This window comes from Myiozetetes cayanensis, unplaced genomic scaffold (assembly GCF_022539395.1).
Source record: "Myiozetetes cayanensis isolate MyiCay16 unplaced genomic scaffold, myiCay2020 scf1, whole genome shotgun sequence".
Taxonomy (NCBI): domain Eukaryota; kingdom Metazoa; phylum Chordata; class Aves; order Passeriformes; family Tyrannidae; genus Myiozetetes; species Myiozetetes cayanensis.
In genome coordinates, this window is record NW_026086604.1 from 127,271,377 (window position 1) to 127,291,517 (window position 20,141).

At 40.9% G+C, this 20,141-nt stretch overlaps 1 protein-coding gene across 3 annotated transcripts in view; it reads left to right on the plus strand.

Moving 5' to 3' along the window:
* The first annotated feature begins 159 nt into the window (after positions 1-159).
* CALCR (calcitonin receptor) overlaps positions 160-20,141 on the plus strand; it is a 158,039-nt gene continuing 138,057 nt past the window's right edge. The window contains exons 1-2 of one of the 3 annotated variants that reach the window (XM_050314702.1): positions 1,013-1,220; positions 2,235-2,322. Coding sequence is in view for 1 of the 3 variants with exons in the window: in XM_050314687.1 (XP_050170644.1) it covers positions 227-270 (44 nt within the window). In the remaining 2 variants the exon portion in view is untranslated. Of the gene's footprint in view, positions 271-1,012; positions 1,221-2,234; positions 2,323-20,141 lie in introns of those variants that run through there. The other 2 variants (XM_050314687.1, XM_050314695.1) reach the window with 2 other exon arrangements.

The window sequence follows — 20,141 nt, forward strand, 5'->3', positions numbered from 1 at the left end:
TTTGGAGCAGTCACAGCAGAGAAGTCCTTCCCTGCACTGCTTCAGGCACAACCACTCGACGCTCTTCCGCGAGGTGGGGGCTGTTGGCTCAGCTGCCTCTGCATGCCTCTCTTCTGAGACCAGAGGTGATCGGAACCAGGTCTTCCTCGTCCTGTCCTTTGGTTTAAAACGAGGACACACCTTCTGGAGCAGAAACGGGAATTTAGATGACTCTGCCGTCCGGGGAATGCTGCGGCCGCCCCTTGTTCATCCTCCCCAGCTCGGTGGACGGTAGGTAGATGATTCACGCAAGCTGGAGGAGCATCAGAGGAGACGGGGCAGACAGGAGGAACGGGAGGACGGGGGGGTAGCATCCCCGGGCCGGGCAGGGGCGCCGACAGCCCGCGATCCTCTGCCGGGGTAGCGCCCCTCTTGCCCAGGTGCAGGAGCGCAGGGTCCCACGCTCCACGCCCTGCATCTCCTCTTCGGAAGGGTGCCCACGATGGGACCAGAACGCTGGCTCGGGCTTGAGGACCTTCTCCGAGAGGAGGAGGAGGTGGGGTGTCCGACCGGGCCCCTGAGACCCTCGCTGGGGACACAGCCCGGCCGGCGGAGGTGCGGAGACCCCCGGCCGGGCTCGGAAGGTACCGCCGGGACAAAGGGCTGCCGCTGCCACCCCCTCCTCCTCGGCGGGGACGAGGGGGGCGCGCCCCAGGCCCCCGGGCCGGGCGTCCCTCGCCCCCGCGCCGCGGGTCTCCTCCTCCGTCAGGCGGCGTGTCGGGAGCGCCCGCGGCCCCCGCTCCTCCTGCCCCCGCAGCGGCGGCTCCGGCACGGCTGCCCCGGCGGCAGGAGCGGCCGGGAGCTGCGGGGAGGCGGGGGTGGAGGAGGCGCTGCCGCCGCCGCCGGGCGGGCTCCGGCCGCCCCGCACCGACGTCTGCGCGAAGCCCCGCCGGCGCCCGGGGTGGAGCGGGGGGTGGGCGCGGCGAGGGCGAGAGGAGGCAGATGCTGCCCGAGGCGCAGCCCCGCCAGAGGGGCTCGACCCTGGCTGGTGCCTGTCCGCCACCTCCGGGACGCGGGGACCCACCGGGCGGGTGTCGGAGAGCGGGCGGCCCCATGAGCTCCTCCGAGGAGTGAAGGGGCGTCCGGGCTGCGCCGGAGCGGGCGCCGAGCCGCCGTGGAGGTGGCCCGAGGTGACGGGAGGCCGGGAGAGGTGCCGCGCCAGTGCTGGGAGCTCTGCCACCGTAAGTCCCGAGAACTTCGCCGCCTGCCCTTTCCCACCCGCCACCCCGGGAGAGCGGACGCGGGGCGGGAGAGCCGCGAGGGTCCAGAGAGCAGCGGGGATGGGGATGCCGGGGGAGTCAGACCCCGGCTGGTAGTGCAACCAGAAACAGGGGTGGAAGAGGGAGTGGGTTGTAAGAGCTCCGACCTGCAGCGGCGGCATGTGCGGTGCCATCCTGGGGAAGGGGCACAGGACGGACGGCACTGCCCGGAGCTGGCGCTCGGGACGCGGGGAGGGGGGGCGCGGTGGATCCCGGAGCTCCCACTGCGGCTTCTGCATGGGCGAGCAGGTCGCCGCTGGTACCGTATCGCTTGTAGAGAGCAGCCGCTCTCCGTGCTGGATGTACAGAGCGTTTAAATGACACCTGAGTCGCTACTCCGTGCTTTTCAAGCATGTCAGATATTATTTCCGTGTTATTTTTCATCTGCTGCACCGATATCTGTACTTACTTTGGCGTTTCACACTGCAAATGTAATAAACAACATTAGTAGGTTTCAGAATGTTGCCATTGATGACGGTAGTTTGATGTATGAGGCTATTTACTGGATGCGTCCAAGTACAATATAATGCCTGCCAATTCTGTCCTTAAATTGCTATATCGATTTTATTCTTGTGGGCTTTCTTGACAAGGTTAATGTAGTTGACAATTTGCGAAGAAAAGAGAAAAACTACTGGTTTATTTTAGTTACAGAATGTCAATTGTGACCAAAATAACGAATGAAGAAATCATTCATAAAAAGAGTAAATAGAAAGATGTGTATCCCAAGACCTCTTGAAGTCAATATTGTCAATATCTAACAGTTACCTTCCTGCCAGTCTTTTACATACACTGACTACCACTTGAACTTCTTAAGGGTAATACAGCATGTGATATTCTTTCCAGGACTGTGCACTTTAGAGTTAAGTAGTTTGGATAAACGGAGCTTAGAATAAATTAATCAAGACATCACATTAAAATGCCTTTGCTTTTTTATAGGCACTGAATGAAATCAAGGTCTTGCTTCTGCTCCTTTTCCCCTTCAGTTGTTAAAGGGATGATATTCGGGGGAGAACCTTTGTGTTTGGTGAGTGGAAGGGTCCCTATACTTCTCTAGGGCTGAGTGCATCAGGGCTGACCAGGATAACATTTTTTTGCTACCAGCAGCTCAAACTGCAGGTGATTTTGAGCTGAAGAGGGAATTTAATTCACCACTCAAAATCCTAGGCATAATTGTCAAGCAGGTAAATTAAATGCAGGATAGCTAATACTTCCTTTAATTTCTTCAGACATACAATAACCTTTACTAGTAGGCAACTTCTGCTAAGCTTCTGATTCGATGCTTGCTATAGCTGTCTTATGCTAGTTCATATTAGATAATTCTAAATGAACTGAAACACTGTGTTTCTGTACCTATCGGCATGTAGTGAAGTATTCTAACGTTATAAACCTTGAGTAGATGTTGGTCCTGTTAAGATCAAGGGCAAAATCCCAATTAAACCCTCCAAAGAGTGGGCTTCACTGTAGGTCTTCATTATAATTTATTGTGAGTGACAGCCAACTTTAGTTAGAAATTCAAGTGGCAGTGTTTAGATTTGACTGCTAATGACACTTCTAACAACTCTACACAATACTACTTTAGAATCATGGATAAGAGCTACACAGGTTTTAATACTTGTTTAAAAACTATGTAGAATAAACTGTATTGTGCTTTCAAGAGGAGTAGACAGTCCAGATTTGTCTTATACCCTAATTTTTGTTTCATCAGAATGGATCATAAGTTGGATTGCAGTTTGAGTAAGCATCATATTTTAGCACAGGTATTTAGACAGTATGGGGGAATGTTATTGATTACCTTGCTTGTGTCAAAGAAGTTTACAAGTAAACTGCTAAATATTTGATATACTATATAAATGTCAGGAAACAAATCATGTTACAGTTTAGTTCTGTGTAGGTCTTAAGCTTTATTGGGAGATGAAAGAACAGAAGCATCTTTTCTGTAAACCTTGTTGAAATATTACTGAATAATATATTCATAAAGTTTTGCTTAATAAATTGAACTGAGTCTAGTTTAGCAAACTTTTTTTCCATGTTTACAGCTGAATGTTTTTGAAAAGCATCTGAAGCTGAGAATTTTCATTAAAGATGAAAACAATTTTCTACAGGATGTTTGCTGAATTGTTTTTATCTAGCTCTCTTCCATATTGAAGTAAAGTGGAACAATGCTTAAACCCTAGCCAGTTAATTTTAAATCTGTATCTGTAGATCTGTAAGAAGCTACATGCAAGTCCTGTTATATAATAATATTGGCATGACCAACATAGCTGCAAATAGTTTCTACTAGCTTTGGGTAAGTGGAAGAAGAAAGAGCATATCATGACTTGAGTTCTTCTATCTAATGATTTTTCAGGAACTGTTTCTATATTTATTTTAAAAATCATGCATGCAAATAGAGGTTTTGGGAAAATAAGCAACTAAATAACTGAACTACACTTGACTGAAAGTTATGCTGGCAAATAAAATACCATGAAATTCGGTTTTGAAAGTGACTACTGGTTCTACGTATTAATAAGCTGGTAAACTCAGTTTTACTTTATTTCTGGTAATTGATGTTTGAGTCATGACTGTTGCTGTTGAAGTCAATATTGAAAGTCTCATTAATGCTAGCATAGATATAGGCCTTTCATGAGTGATTTTGTTACGTGCTGAGCCCTTTCAACCATTGTTTGAGTGGCATGCAGTACAGCTACATGCACAGAGTAAAATTCACTCTATTGAAAAATTTGCAGTGTAACTAGTCAGGAAAGTCTAAGACATCTTGCTGAAGGTCATGCAGTAGACCAAAAGGTACTCTTGGTCTGAAACATGAATACGCTGTACTTAACATGGGTACACTGAGCACCTTTTAACAGGATTAAATGTTAATTGATACTTTGATAAAGCCATGTAGAAATGAATGACCAGTACCTTAAGGTGGTATATTATTTTCCTCTGATCTTATTTTTTTCAATATTAACCTTAATTTTTACTAGCATTAACCTACGAAAGAACAGCACTTAATTACATATCGTTTTGTACTGTTTTTTGGTCTTATACCCACTTTCCATATGACATTGCTTTCAGTCACTTCAGTGGAGTGAATTGCAAGTAACTTAATGGAGAGATACACTGAATTCTCACATGAAGAACTTCCTAATACAATAAAACAATTGACCACATCTCAGACAATAAGGAGCACTCTTAACAACACTGGGCTTGGTAGGCACCCAGAAGTTACAACTGGACAATCCATGTCTTCTGTTGAGTGTTGAAGTCATGGGTGTGTTTCAGCTGGACACCTTTTTAATCAAGATGGTATCCAGACACTGTAGTTTTTCTTCAGGGCGTCTGCTGAACAAATCAAAGATATGGTCTTGCTTTACCAGTGAGCCTATGAGCTGTTCAGTGGGCTCCATGCTTTTTAGGTGACCTTCATTTAAGGATATGAACCCCCAGAGTGGGAAGGACCTGGAAGTGGTAGTTACCTCTGGTAGTGAGCTCCATTTGACTGATTGTGCAGCTTTGTATGGATGCATGCAAAGAGGAGGTTGTAGCCAGATGGGGGTCAGTGTCTTCTCCCAGGCAATCAGCAGCAGGACAAGAGGGCACGGGCTTAAGCTCTGCCAGGGGAGGTTTAGGTTGGATATTAGAAATAAGTTCTTTCCAGAGAGAGTGATCAGGCATTGGAATGGCCTGCCCAGAGAGGTGGTGGATTCACAGTCCCTGGAGGTTTTTAAGATGAGGCTGGATGTGGCACTGGGTGCAGTGATCTAGTAATCACAGTGGGGTTGGATCAAGGGTCGGACTTGATGATCTCCAAGGTCTCTTCCAACCCAGTTAATTCTATGATTTACCATTAAACCAGGGAAGAACAAGAAATTTTGGTGTTCAGCCATAAGAAGAAAGTGGAGTCATTGACCATAGTTGATAGGGAAAAACACTTGGAACAAGAGTAGATAAAGGACACCAGAGGTATGCTGTCATGTATTTTTCCGTGGTCCCCTAAATGCCTTCTGAATTAGGATCATATGGTGAACTAGTACTGTTCTAGTCAAATACTGAACTGTAGTCCTGAAAGGTGGTTTACTGCAAGGACCAGCTTAACCTGTGCACCAGAGACCCAGGGAACCCGCAGGGAGGAAGACTCCTGGGTCCAGGAGATGGACTGATGGTGCAGTACTGGTGTTCTTACATGTTGTATCCAAAACAAACAGAAATGCAGTTCTTATAAGTGCATCTTATCTGCACCTCAACATGATAGCTGTACTCCTAGTTTTAGCATAGTAATCATGTGGGATTCAGTGAAGGTGATGTAGAGTGGTATCTGTACTTTGGCTTTTTTATCATTTATAATGTAAAAGACCTGACACAGATTTGGCGGAATTGGCTGTTTACACCACACTTTTAGTAGTGGTTTTGGAAATAAGCATGCTTTTCAGTTTCGTATGTCACATTTCAGTGTTGCAGTTTCCTGTGACACTGTTTGGAAAATAATGTCCTGCTTGGTCATATTCAGCAGTGTATGTAAGAACCAATCCCTTAACCTGTGGCTTTTGATGAATAATATTAACTATTACCAATGGTTAGATGAATAATACACTCAGTAAATTCTGCAGTATTTTTGAATATATGGTTTCACAATATTTTATTCATGGTAGCTCTAATGGTATGTACTTTAAAGGATTAGTAAGATAGGATGTACGCTTTTTGATGGCTTTGACATGTTTAGTTTGTGATGTCCTCATTATCTTGAGGTAAAGCTAAAGCAGGGGGTTAGAAAATTACTATTAATCAAAAGGGGATGTTTGAAATGCCTTTCTCTTTCTGGGTGCTCTGTGAAGTGCTGAATTACCCCTTGACAATTAGAAAAGAAGATTTTTATTCTGATGGTTTGTCCCAGACATTGAACACATCTGCAGGCAATGCCAAGTGAATTTACAGACATATCTGGAGGTTGCTTGAGTCAAGATGAATTGTGTCTTGTCTTCACAGTTGCCTTCTCAGAATTAAACTGACAGTTAAACATACCTCTCTTAAGTACACTGAATGCTCCGGAAAACAAAATGTTGCAATTCCAAACATGTCAAGGTTCCATGATTAAGATTATGCTGAGGTATACTTGTAAAAGAAAAACAAACTAAACTTCTGTTTTACCTTTTTGTTAGTGACTGGAATGAGACTCCACATTTGGCACACTGTCCCTTCAAAGGTCAACTACATTTTCTGCTTGTGGTTTTTTAATAGTGAGATATTTACTTAGTTTTCAGTGCTCTCATAAAAAATGCTGTAATCCATGGCACTGTTTAGAGCTTGATGGAAGTGAGAGAAAGGTAATCAAAGACTGAATAAATTCATAGAGCAAATTAGCCATTTCTGCTTGTCTCAGGCAGCACTGAGGCATGCTTTAACATGAGAAAGCTCAAGTGACTGTACCATCTCACCTGTAATGTATGCAGATGGGTGACTCCATTTCTGTAAGTCTTGATTTCCCTCCAGCTGATGTCAGTAATGAGTGTTAACTGCTTAAAAAAATCACAGGTAGCTCCACAGTTGCATTTTGTTTGTATCTTGATCTTCCCTGCAAGTTTTGTGTGCCAGAGCAGTTATCTGTAGCAAATCAAACTGTCATGATTCGAGTGAATCATAGAATTGGTTGGAGAAAAGCTCAACATGACGTGGTGATGTGCTCTTGCAGCCTGGAAAGCCAGTCATATCCTGGACTGAATAGAAAGAAGCGTGACCAGCAGGTCAAGGGAGCTGATTCTCCCCTTCTACTTTGCTCTTGTGAGACCCCACCTGGAGTGCTGCATCCAGCTCTGGGAACACCAACATAAGAAGGACATGAACATGTTGAGGTAGTTCCAGATGAGGGACATGAAGATCATCAGAGAGCTGGAACACCTCTCCTATGAAGAGAGGCTGAGAGAGCTGGAGCTGTTCAGCCTGGAAAAAAGACAGCTCCAGGGAGATCTTCCAGTCTTCAGCACCTTACAGGCTTACAAGAAGACTAGAGAGGGACATTTTACAAGGGCATATAGTCACAGGACAAGAGGTAATGGCTTCATACTGAGTTTAGACTGAATAACAGGAAGAAACTTTTTATGATGAAGTGGTGAGACACAAGAACAGGTTGCCCAGAGAAGTTGTAGATGCTGCATACTTGGAAATGCTCAAGGCCAAGTTGTATGGGGCTTGTGATCTATGAAGAAGTAACATGAACGCTACAGGAAATTTTTCTGTTTAAATTTACCCCCAGTATGATGCAGTGCCAAACTGGTGCTGCTCTACCTGCCTTCAGTACAGAACCTGTTTGTGTCTCACTTTATGTTGCACAACCTAAACTTCTTGAGCAGAGCTATCACCACATGATTTCGTCCAACTTTCTTTCTTGATATTTCACGTAATCTTAGTTACCTGTAGCCTTGGTGTGTAGCCTGTTTTCTGTAGTCCTAGTTATCTGTAGCTGTGCAGGTGCTTTATCACTGGGCCCCTCTCTTACACTGCACTCCCTTTTGTTGTTGAAATATGATGGTGTAATTTGCCATATGTCAGACAACATGCAGATGGTAAGCATCTTTTAATGGACAAGTATGATTCCTCACAGAAGAGGTATGAGTGCTGTTCCATAAAGTTACAGCTCTTTTTATGTTATGAGCTGTCATCTCTCATCCATTGGAGTAAAATGAACATCAAAAGATACTAGATGATCATTATGTTGTCATGATAATCTCTCTCCAGACTATACTAGCAGCCTGAAATAGGTTGGGCATTTCATACTTTTAAACAAGCTGCGTGCAATCTCCTCTAGCCTTAAATACTGAGGGACAGGAGACAGGATGCTTACACCTTCACTACTTAGATTGCATAGAGAAACTTCCTAAAGTTTCTCAGTTTTGGTAGAGAAAGGTACCTAAGGCTGATGAGTTTCCTCATGTGACTAAAATTTGGATCTCTCCTAATAAGAACTCTTGTTCTCACCACTCACTCCAGCTCCTAATGGGATCCTCATTTTGTTTTGTCTCCAAAACAGTATGTAAGGTTTACTGTTGTTATCCTCAGCTGTGCTGTTGCTGCTGGGATGGAAACACTATGAAGACTGAAGGTATGGAATGCAGAAATTACATCAATTAACACAAAATTTAAAGAATACTTGGCAGAAAATGGAGGATTCAGAAGAAAGAGATGCTTTGAATGCTATATCCACATGAATATTTAGTGGTAGAGATGAACTTCTGGAAAGTTATGCTACAAAATGCCTAATTAAGTAATAGACAGCACTGTCTTCCACTTACATATATTTTAGCAGGGGACATTTCATTTACATTCCAGTGTTTAATTTTGAATATACAACATATTGATAAGACAGACCACTGATACTGGTTTGGTTGATTATACAGGTGTTTGAGTGGATTATTGAATCATAATGTTTAATATTGCAACTCTTCCAGGAACTCTGTTTCTAACAAAGGGAAATAGCAAACAGGATTCATGTGAGGCTAGTTCAAAGGGTAGTTTAGTGTGACCAATTTGGAGCTTCTCTGGTAAGTCTTTGGCTTTGCTTCAGAGTGTTTAAGAATGTTGAGAAACTGAAAGACTAACCCATAGACACCTACTTGATCATGGGCTCCTGACTGTGCAGAGCTGTAGTGCTTGGAGTTGAGCAAATTCTTTAAACCTTTGTCTTGAGAAAAATTTGGTTATGGGGAATACAAATTGTGTGAATGGAGACTTCCTTTAATTTTCTGAGGGCCATTTCTACTACTACAGACTGCTGAAGGGCTTGACTCTTAAGCCCTTGAGCAGTTTGTGTTACAATACAATGTTTTCCTCTGTGTTCAAATGTTGCCAAGTACATTTGGGGTTGAAGCAGGATCAAGTAATAAATAATAATCATTCTTACCATATGTTCTCACAGATAAAGCAGACCCAGTATTTTCTACTCAGCTGGTTTTCATTGCATTTTTCGTTTCTATTGTCTCATGGTATTTCATAGTATATGCTTCCTAAAGACTGAAGTAATTTCAGCACTGAAAAGAAAACACGTAAGTTTGGATTTATACGGGTTTAAATGCCTCCTGACTTTATTGGCAATCAGATCTGCAGTGTTTTTAAGGAAATGTGTTTATCCCATGAAATGCCTGATGTAATCAGAGGTCATCACTGGACAAATCTGTAGGTAGGCACTGTGTAACTGTATCACTTCTCTTTCATCTGCTGCTCAAAATAATTCACATCTGCGATTTACATGCATACTAAAAATCCAAGCCCACTCCAGTATTTTGTTGTTGCTGTAGCTGTCTGCACATTGACAGAAATTACAAAAATCTTTGTATTTAAACTACCAGCCTCCCTTCTAATAAGAGGAAAAGAAATTTGGTTTACTGATCTGCAGTGCATGTGGTTAAGCCAGAAGGAGGTATGTGTGCACTGTACGCAGAAAGGGTCCTGTGGAACCTCAACTGTTATCTGAAAGTTACCTCATTCTCTCACAAAATATCGGGACAGTGTTTTATTGGTATCAAGGCCTATAATTTATCTGCTTATTTTAATACCATACAACATATGGTCAGCATATTATTTACTATAATCAAGTGTTATAGACATGCCATATACCACATGAAAGAATATGTTTGATAAGAGGTTTCTTGAAGTGATGAATTATGGTTTTCCACTGATGTGTAATTCCATATGGAGAAATCACATGGGTGTAACATTTAAAGACAGTTAGTTATTCCAGTTACTTCAGTATAGAATTTAAAAAATTGTATTTCAGAATTTATTTTTCTGTTTAAAATCTTCAAATTTTTTCAAGTCAAAAGGAAAGGTATTAATGAATTACAGGATTTAAAAACATGAAATCCAGATTTTTACTATCATTATAAAAATACTTGTGGAAGTGAGCAAAATTTCATTTATGTATAAAAATATTTTATTGCTCTTAAATACTATTTCAATTTTTTAAATTGCACCATAAAATAGTGAGTTTCTTGTACTCAACAGTGGACATAGTTTGGATGGGAAAGGATACAACAGCTTGGAGGAGATACTGGGAGAGAATACAGCATTATTCACAGTGCATGTTTATTTAAAAAACAAACAGGCAAAAAACCCCAGCAAAACCAACAAAAAACAAACCAAAAGAAAAAACAAACAAACAAACAAAAACCCCAAACAACCCTGTCTCTATCTTCAGTCTGTTGAATTTATTTGAAAAGTTTTAGCCATATAATTTTCATGGTTGCTGAAATTCTCCTCCAGTGCAGGATATATTGCTTTGCTAATGTTTGCAAGTTCTGATCGCTCTTTTCCTCTGAGAAGTTCTTGTGCTACCATGTGGTGGAAAATGGGCTTGGCAGTAGATGGCTTCTGAGTCGAGGCTGAACCTTCTACCATTTGTGTAAGAACACACCCACACATGTACAGCCTGAATCTTCAGGAGTTTTTGTCTGCAATTGCAGTTTTGTGGTAGTAGTTTGTGCTACCTAAGTGAGAGCACATAGAACAAGCCTAAAGTACAAAGGAAGAGCAGGAAGAGGTATTGACAGTGTGGAATGTGGGAAAATGGGAATGGTTTCAGACATGGAAGAGGAATACTGGAAATGGAATTAGGAGTTACTTCTGAGGGCCAGTAGACTGTGGATTTGGGGCAGGAGTCATTTGAGAAAGATAAGTTTGTGCAACAAGTTATATGCTGAGGGACAAACTGATAACTGAAAACCACTGACGTTTCCAGAAAGAGGCATTTAGAGGCTAGTTGGGGTAGGAACTGGCAGGACAGCACATTAGGATGCATTGGAAGAGACAGAATTCCCTCCCCTCTTCCCCATTAAATATACTGGAGTCATGAAGTCAGGAAAACGAGATAGTTAATAAGGGGAGAAACTAAAGGTCAGGGAAAGAGATTGGAACTGTAGTGCCAGAAAGCTTGGAAGGAGCTAGGTCTGACTAGGAATTGTGAACAGTACTGAAAGAATGAAGAGTAGAAATAGGTGAGAAGAAACAGCTGATGTCTGGGAGGAGACAGGAGTAGAACAGAAGAAAGTTCATAAAGGAGACCTCAGGGCAGTACCCTTGACAATGTGCCAGTTGTACATGACCTGCCAGAGTATCACCAGTATTGTGCTATCAGCATACATCTGTGAAGATTTCTGGTGATGTTTTATTTTCCTTCAGGACTGAAACATGCAGGATGTCAATCTGCCACTGCTGTGACCATTTCAGCCCCAATGAGCTTTTGCATCAGACTTTAAAGGTTCTAGTCTCTTTTGTGAGCCATTAACCATGTAGTTAATACATTGGTGTAATCATCTTAAGACAGTGGTGTTTATTCTTCATGGGTTTACTGTGTCGAGCTTTAGAGGGTAGGATACAGAAGCTATCTGAAAAGCTAATTAATTTAAGCAATTCTGTTTAGGTCAATGGCATTCACTGTGTGAGCGGAGCTTGTATACTGTTAGCTATGTCTTTATATTAACTGTCTTCGTGGTAATCTAAACCAAGTTCACACACAGAATCTGGAGAAAATTTTATGTTCTTCATATAGAGAAAGGCAAGAAGTGTAGACCTGAAAGAAGAAAGCTTCATTTAATGCACAGGTTTGGTTGATGGAATCAGTTTTTTTGCTGGACTTCGAGCAAAGAAGGAGGAAGATCCTCTGTTTCTCATATTCTTTTGTACAGAGACATGAGAAGAAGCAGCTAGTTCTGAAGATGACAGAAGAAATGTGAATAGACTGTTGGAGTGATTTGAAGTATATGGCGTCAGAGAGAGGAGTTCAGTTCAGCAAAGAAATCTTAGGAAAGCTGAGGACCTACTGAGTCCTTTGGTGTGAGTGAATCAGCCAGCTGAAACTGATTATAAAAAGACTTTTTGCAGAGGAGAAGTGGGATGGTGGAGACTTACAGTAGGAGAGGTAAGAATGAAATAAAAGTAAGCATGTAAGTGGATGACACTTGAACATCCTAGAATACCACTAGAATAGCTAGAGCATAAAAGATACAGATCAGATGAGAGGACACTTCAGTAATGGTGATGACACGTAGATGATAAAATGTGGGTCAGCAGTCATTCAATGTGCATGGTCCCAGAGAGAAGCATCAACCACAGTTCACTTCAGAAGCATGCTCCATAGTCACAAACCCAGCAAACTGCTGGTGAACACTGAAGTATCATAAAATGAAAAATGAAAAACAGGTGTTTGAGAAGATGTATTTTAAATACTGCAAAGCAAACTGAGAAGATCAAAGCCAAAGAATGCACAGCTGAAGAATGTCTCTGGGGAAAGCAGCCAGCAGCAGTGTTACTGTTAAAAAAAGGAGATTTATAGTGGTGAAAACATACATGTTTTCAAATAAATTAGAAAGAACTAGCCATAAAAACAAGCATCAGTATTGGCCTACAAGTTTTTGGGACTGACTTCAGAAAAAGTTGAATCTCTGGCACAAAACAAGGCTAGTAGGATACAAGAACATTTATTCTATGTAGATAAAAGTACACGGATACAAGTAAGCATCCAGATATCTCCATAATAGACACTCCTGCAGAAATAATTTTGGATGTAAAGTTTAGCTATTAATTAAATTTGATAAATACATTAAAAATAGTGAAAACTGGAAAAGAATAGCAAGACTGGCAAGTGTGCATTTATATGTCTGTTTGAAGACAGAGGATTTCAAGTGCTGCAGAATCTACCTACGAGGCAGTACTAGAACTGCATATTGCACTGTGATAGCTATTTCCACTGCAAGCCCCTCGGCAATAAAGACATTAATTAGAAAAATGAAGAAGCCATTGGAAAGGCTTACTTGATGATGGCAGTAGAGAAGAAAAATAATAGGGTATTCCATGTGTGCATCGATATTAAAGATCTTTAAGAGCGATGAATCAGGAACAAATCAACACAAGAACAATCATGCAGTGAGACAGGAACAAAACAACCCACTCATGCTAAATGTCATCACTTCCAGGCCCTCTCTAACAACCATATTCATTATGTTAGATGCATAGTTTGGTACCAGAAAGTCAGATAGGACAAGGAGAGGAGCTAATTAGTGACTTCCAACACTTTATCCAGAAGGCAGTGTTTCAGAAGAGCCTGCTGGTAAATTGTCTGCACAAGATATATCGAAGAAGAAAGGTCTTGAAATAGCAGAATGTCTCACACTGTTACCAGAGTGAATACCACTAAAACCTGATAGTGTTAATCACATGATATCAGGGACATTTCTAAATCGCAGTCAGATCCAAATCATTAGCAAGCATATGAATGATAACAGTAGAGCACTGGAACAGATTTGCCCAGAGAGGCTGTGAAATTTCCATTCTTGGAGAAATTCAAACTGGCTTGGATACGACTCTGAATAAGCAGATCTGACTTTGAAGTTAGCCCTGCTTTGAGAAGAGGGTTTACTAGGTTATCTCTAGATGTTCTTTATCTCTAGAGGTTATTTTTTCTATGACTCAGGGAATTACTGTAGTCTCGAAAAGAGGCATCCAAGCATATCCACAAATGGAAGAAAGGAAAAGGGCTGAAAGCACTGATCTCTCCAGAGGAACTGAAACTCAGAGTAGGGTCAGCAACTTACCTGCTAAATAGCAGAAATGATGTCACCTCTGTAAGAACCTGAAGGAGGAACAGATTTTTACGTGCAATCCAAAATTGGCCTAGGAATTTTAGAAAATATGGATACAGTTTGCCTTGAAATAAAAGGCAGCATTCCATGGAATAATCTCTACAGGATGTGCTGCATGAGCTGGGGACATTGCATTAGTGATGTACATGGCAACATTTATGAAAACACAATACACTATCAGCTGTCTTTTCAACATTTTTCATTCCACGTCTTAGTCGTTCTTCATCCTTCCTATGTATAATATGCTGAGCTACTGAAAGCAGGTAGTAAGTTTTAGAAGTCTTTGATTAAGGAAAAGGATGCCAACCCATCAATGCAGCATTGGCTCCTCATCTGTGGCATCCTGATAATGCTATCTCTCACCAGACAGCAGCAGTTTGGAGGTTAGTTATTTGTCAGTGAAGCATTTATACTGCAGTAATGAGCCCCAAGGAAAAAGCCATGTAAAGAAATGAATAAATCTGTCTGCCATGCAAGGTTTTATGTATGTACAATAAATGAAATCCACTGAATACCAGTGATAAAGTATTGAATAAATTTTCATTCAGTGGGCTCTGTTCATCCTTTAGAACCCTTTTAAAATGGTGAAGAAGTCCAATGAGAAAAGAAGCGTGAGGACAAGCAATTAAAATTGTAATACCTATCCCCAAGAAGGCTGATAAAGGTTGTCCAAGTGCCTTCTAACTTCAGAGTTACCTTTATAATCTGGAGAGTCTTTAATCATCTGACTTTATTACATGAATTTGGTTTTAATAATATTATTCCAAGAGACTCTATATGACGTAAGGACACGAGTGATATACGAATACAGGAATGAACCATATGTGTTTCTTAAGAAGACCTTTTAACATCATTGAACAGAGAATTTTTGCTAAAAATTTCATCCATTAGTAAAAGCAGAGGTGGAAAGTGAAAACAATGCAGACATTTAAAAGCTTTAAACTGCAAAAATTTTTCAGAAAGCTATAGGTGTTATAGTGAGAATACTGTTGAGAACCAATATTGAGGTGATCTCAATACCACTGAATAGTTAAAGCTCATCAATCTTAAAGAAGGTGACAGTCTATTAGTGTTCAGGTTTAATGCTAGTCCATGAAGAACTTGCATTTTCTCTGTGGATCATTACCATTAGCCTTATAAAGGAGGTACAACTCTGTTCTTCATACTTCGATTCCTTTTAAGGTATTTTTTTAAAAAGCAGATTCTACACACTGCAAGAGAAATTAAGTAGTGCTAGGGTATAAGTTAGTTCCTGTAAGTGGAATCACTGCTATCCTGTCAGTGAGACTGAAGCATGTCAGGAGTAGGTTTTTCTGTGACAGGAATTAAAAGAAAATGTGATCTGCTATTCAAACTAGTTAGAATATGGGATACTGTCAAATATCGAAGATACTTGTTTACCATACTTAAGACACCTCTAGACTTCTTCAAAATCTGCTGAATTCCAAAGCAAGAGGATTATGTATGACAGAACTCCCAGTTAATAGTTAAAAAAAAGGGAGGGAGACTTTTGGAGAGCACTATTTGAGAGAGGGATCTGGTTGAAAACTGTCTTTCCTCTTTCTCCTTCTTGCTTAATTTGTACACTGTTATTCCTGAGTAGTTTTCTCCTCCTTAATTCTCTTTGATGTTTCAGCTGGGTATTATCTGAAATCCTTGGGTACGGTCAAAGCATGAGGGTGGAAAGGCTGAGAAGGTGAATTTTGTGTTCTTAAAGGTTGGTGATTTAGATTTTTTCTTATAATTTTATTAAAGCAGCATCTCACAAACTATTTTCCATAGTATCCTCATCCTAAGTGAACTTAACCTTTTTAGGCAAATATAGCAAGTAAGAAGCACTGCGATATGGACAGGAAAAATGTAGTACTTCTCCAAGTACTGTACAAGCTTACTTGTGTGATATGACTTTTCCTAAGAGGAGGAAAAAGAATATCTATCTACATTGTTTATTTAGGTAGAATTAGGCATTTCTGTAGCTAGGACATACACTCTTAAAGTATTGTCTGTGTCCATGATGCAAATTCCTGTCACTGAAACAAGGTCCCTATCCCATCTGCCTACAGATCTTATTTTGCCATCCTGCTTAGAGCCAATCTGGTTGGCTAATAATTAAAAAAAAAACAAAACCCTCTCCTTTGCATTTTAATTCCCAGATTTCTGCTATCCTTGAGCAGAATTCTCTTTATTTGGGTATTTTGAAACAGTGTGTAATGGGCATTTCCATAAACAAGTTGTATCTACTTAAATCACTAGCCTCAATTCATGCATTTAAGTCAGTGGTTATGCAGACTGGAATCAGAGTATCTGTCTTTTTATGCCTGGAAGTAGAATGGTAGAATACAATAAATATACATGACAAAATTAATCTCCTCAGTGTCTAATGAGGAGACTGGACTGATCTTAGGTACTCCCAGCAGGGAGGCTGTTTGTGATGGCCTCAGAAACTGTAATCAAGGGAAGCTAGATACCAGCAACCCTTTCAGCTTTTTCTGGCCACCAGGCGTGGGACAGGGATGTGCCTGTTGCAGCGGTGCTGCTCTGAGCCATGCTGGCTTGCTCTGATGACAGTGGGGGCCAGAAGGGGTGTTACCAGGCTGATGTAGTGCCACACACACAAGACTGCAGCCTAGCTCTCCACTTGCTGCCTCAGGCTGCCTTGGTGCCACTCCCAGGTGGGCACATATACACCCACTCTCACCTGGCCCACGTGTGATAGCTGGTCCCACCACAGTGCAGGGACACTCTGAGAGTTTTGTAAGACAGTTGTTCCTTTTGAGAGTCTCAGGCACGAAAGCTCTGTGAACATGGATTTAAAGAGTGGGCTTGACTTGCTGGCACCCAGGTGCTGGTTGAGCATATATTATTGTGCTATGTTAATAGGAGTGAAATAGTAAAAAATAATAGTACTCCCATGGATTGGGCAGTTAGAACAATGTGAGTAGGTTCACCCTGGTTTGGGTGAGAAGAAGGAACTGTATATTGATGGATAAAAAGCACATCTGTGCCATTAGCACATCAGTTACTGCACCAAATACTTCTTACAATTACAAAAAGGAGGATACCCTTAGCAGGCATAGTGTTGCTTCTTTTAAAACTCTGTAAACCAATCCTGTGACCCACTGTACTGTTATACTAAAGCCTTAATTCTTGCTTGAAAAAAGTTGATTCATATGAAGTCCTCTTTATATTGTCAGCGCAGCAAAGTGACTAGAGTGAGAATGAGAATAGGATCTAATAAAATGTGAATAGGATCTAGTGCAAAGACAGTCTGCTTATGTAATTAATGTTACTTTGCATTATTCTCTTTGTAAAAAAGGAATCTAGAGATGGTAGGTATAAGTGCAATCCATATTTGTTTCAAAGCCTTTTAACTCTGCTAAAATAGTAGAAATTGGTCACAGTGGTAAATGAGAAAGCGTTCCTCTGTTTTGTTAATCCTCTGTAACAAGCTACACAAGAACTACACAGTTTTCTGAAGGTTTATGTTTAATCCTGGAGACTTTATAAACTCATTCCTATTCTGGAGATTTTTCCGGTATTTTGTACTCCACAATTGGAAGGGATATAAATGTGCCTGACAGTTTCCTTCTAGGAAGCAATATTGTAAATAAAAAGGATACCCAATAGTTGAAGCAGAATGTAGTGGCCAAACAATCAATTTCAGCCCAACAATCAGGGCTGAAATAATCTCACAAAATCAGGAAATAAAAGTCAAAGCTGAAACCTCTTTTTTAACTTTTCTTTTTGACACCATATGAAGCAGAGCCTAAAGCATAGCCTGAATTTCTCCCACAGTACGATATTAATTCCATCATATTTCCTTGTGTTTACCTCTGCATGCATGTGAATCTCTGCCTGTGTGTGCATATATTGCATATTTTAATTGTTTTTAATGGGAAGCCTGGACAGTGCCTGTTAGCCCCAAGGAGGACATCAGAAAAAAGTGGTGAACAGATTGTTAAAATGCAACCTTCTCATCAGAAATATAGGCACTAAGAGGGAAAGAGTTAATAGGAAAATACAAAGAATAAATGCTTCTGAAACATGGCTTTCACTGCTGCTACTACAAGAGAAAAAGGAGGCATGAGAAAGCTGGCAGAAAAGAAAGAAAACCCAGAGCTTTTGGGAAATCCTTAGCTTAGGAGCACAGAGATATAATAATAATAATAATAATAATAATAATCCCAGTTTTATGGAGCTACCCTGCAAAGCAGGTTTTATCCGTTTTCTCAGATTACTTCACCTACCTCTCCAGGTCTCTTACCAGAGGTTGATGAGGTGCCCAGTAGGTGGCATCCTTTTAACACTGCTAGTATCAGTTGGCTTTTGGGTTTTTTTACTTAAAAGTATTTATGCTGCAGAATTTAAATGGATTATCACAGAAGGTGATTGTTGTGCAGAAGGTATATTGTTGTGAGGGCATTAAGTCAAAGACCTCAAATTTGGCATTCTCCAAGCTTCAAAAATCCGTATTTGGGAATTGAAATGGAGAGAGAGAGAAAGAATGCATTTTCACTCATTGGTTCAGAGCAAGTTTCTGGGGAGTTTATAACGACCTGCATGTTCACAGCACCTACTGAAATCACTTCTGTGGTTTCTACCATAAGGACTCTGGTCTAAGTTAAATACTTGTTTTTGGAACACAGTGGTTAGGATATCATGCTTACATTTGAGCAATTGATGTCTGAGATTGTGACATCTTATCATCTGCATTTAATTTGCCTCTGTTACGTCTTGTTAATTTTTGAAGTTTGCTCATTTGTTTCATCCAAAGAAATAATCCAAGTCTATGTTATTACAAACCCATCTCTGCTTCTGTGTTTGCACATAATTCTACATATGAATGATGATGTCATTGGATGTAGTTTAAATAAGCATGTGCTTCAGGCCATTAGTGTTTGGCACAGGACATCAGTATCAGGTACCAGCTATCCATTCAGTTAAAGCAATGTCCCCTCTGAAAGCACATACATAATTCACAAACTGACTGCAGGTGGAAAATAAATCTATTTAATGTGTTTAGGAATGTCTAGTGGATCAGGATGCTGAGCAGCTGGCAGTGTCTTTAGAAAGTGTTTCCAGACAGCTGTTCTTCAAATTGAACAGCCACCTCCTGGTCTGCTTGCAGGTTCACCTTGCTTGGAGGAGAAGAGTGGCAGAAATCTGCTCCAGTTCATCGTGGCTGGAAACAACACAAAAAAATCTTAGCCACTGTCTAATAATACAGGATCTGAAATGAACATCCTTGATAGCTGAACAAGTCTCAGTAGTTCTAAAGCACAGAATAGGATTGACAGATCTGTATCAAATGGAGCATAGACTGTGATTTTATGAAGCATTTTTCTCCAGCTGACTGCTCTGAAGTTTTTTGAATTGCTGTGAGGATAAAGATGCCATACTGTCCTCTGCTTATCTGCAATGGATCAAATTATACCTCCAAGTCCTAGTACTGTAATAAAGCAATTATCTAGTCAATTTACGTCAGATTGTCAGGTCACTCTAATAAGTAAAGTCTAAAAAAAGTGAGGTTGAGATACTGAGGTTTTTTCATTCCCTCTGTTATTTAAGTGAAGGTTTGTTTTAAATATGTATTCCATCCCAAATTGTGTTGAGGATGTTGTTTTAAGGGGCATACAGCTGCTCTTATATTCTCTAAACATGTGTGCTCAGTGCTGTGCTTCTGACATATAGACCTAAGAGTCCATCTCTATAACTTCTTCCATCCTTGTATCCTTTGCTTGGGACAATCTCTCTTTATAGAGACAAAACTCCCCAAAAGACAAAAGTAAAAAAGGAATGTGAATTATTGCTGGTAAATATATAAAGTGAAAGGATATTTCCAGAGCTAGGAAATTCCTTTTAAAGCAAAAATATGGGGAAACCTTTTTTTGGTACAAGTGTTAAAAAGCAGTACCACATTTAAGGATAATTTTCTAACCAAATGTCAACTGCAAAGTCGTCTTCCCGAGTCTGCAGACAGACCATCTCTGTTTATCTGTTGCCACCCATAACTTTCCCAAGTTGTACCAGACTGAAATTCATCTGATAGGATCATACTCACCCCTCAGAGTGCAGGTGGCAGTGTATGAATCATGCCGATTTATAAACCTGCTGCTGCTGTTTGGAAAAAGCTCAGAGGAGCTATATTACCACGGTCAGGGGAAAGACCCTAATAAAGTTTCAGGCTTGGATGGACTGATAAAGTCTTCTAAAATAAGCAGGCTACTGGAGGAAA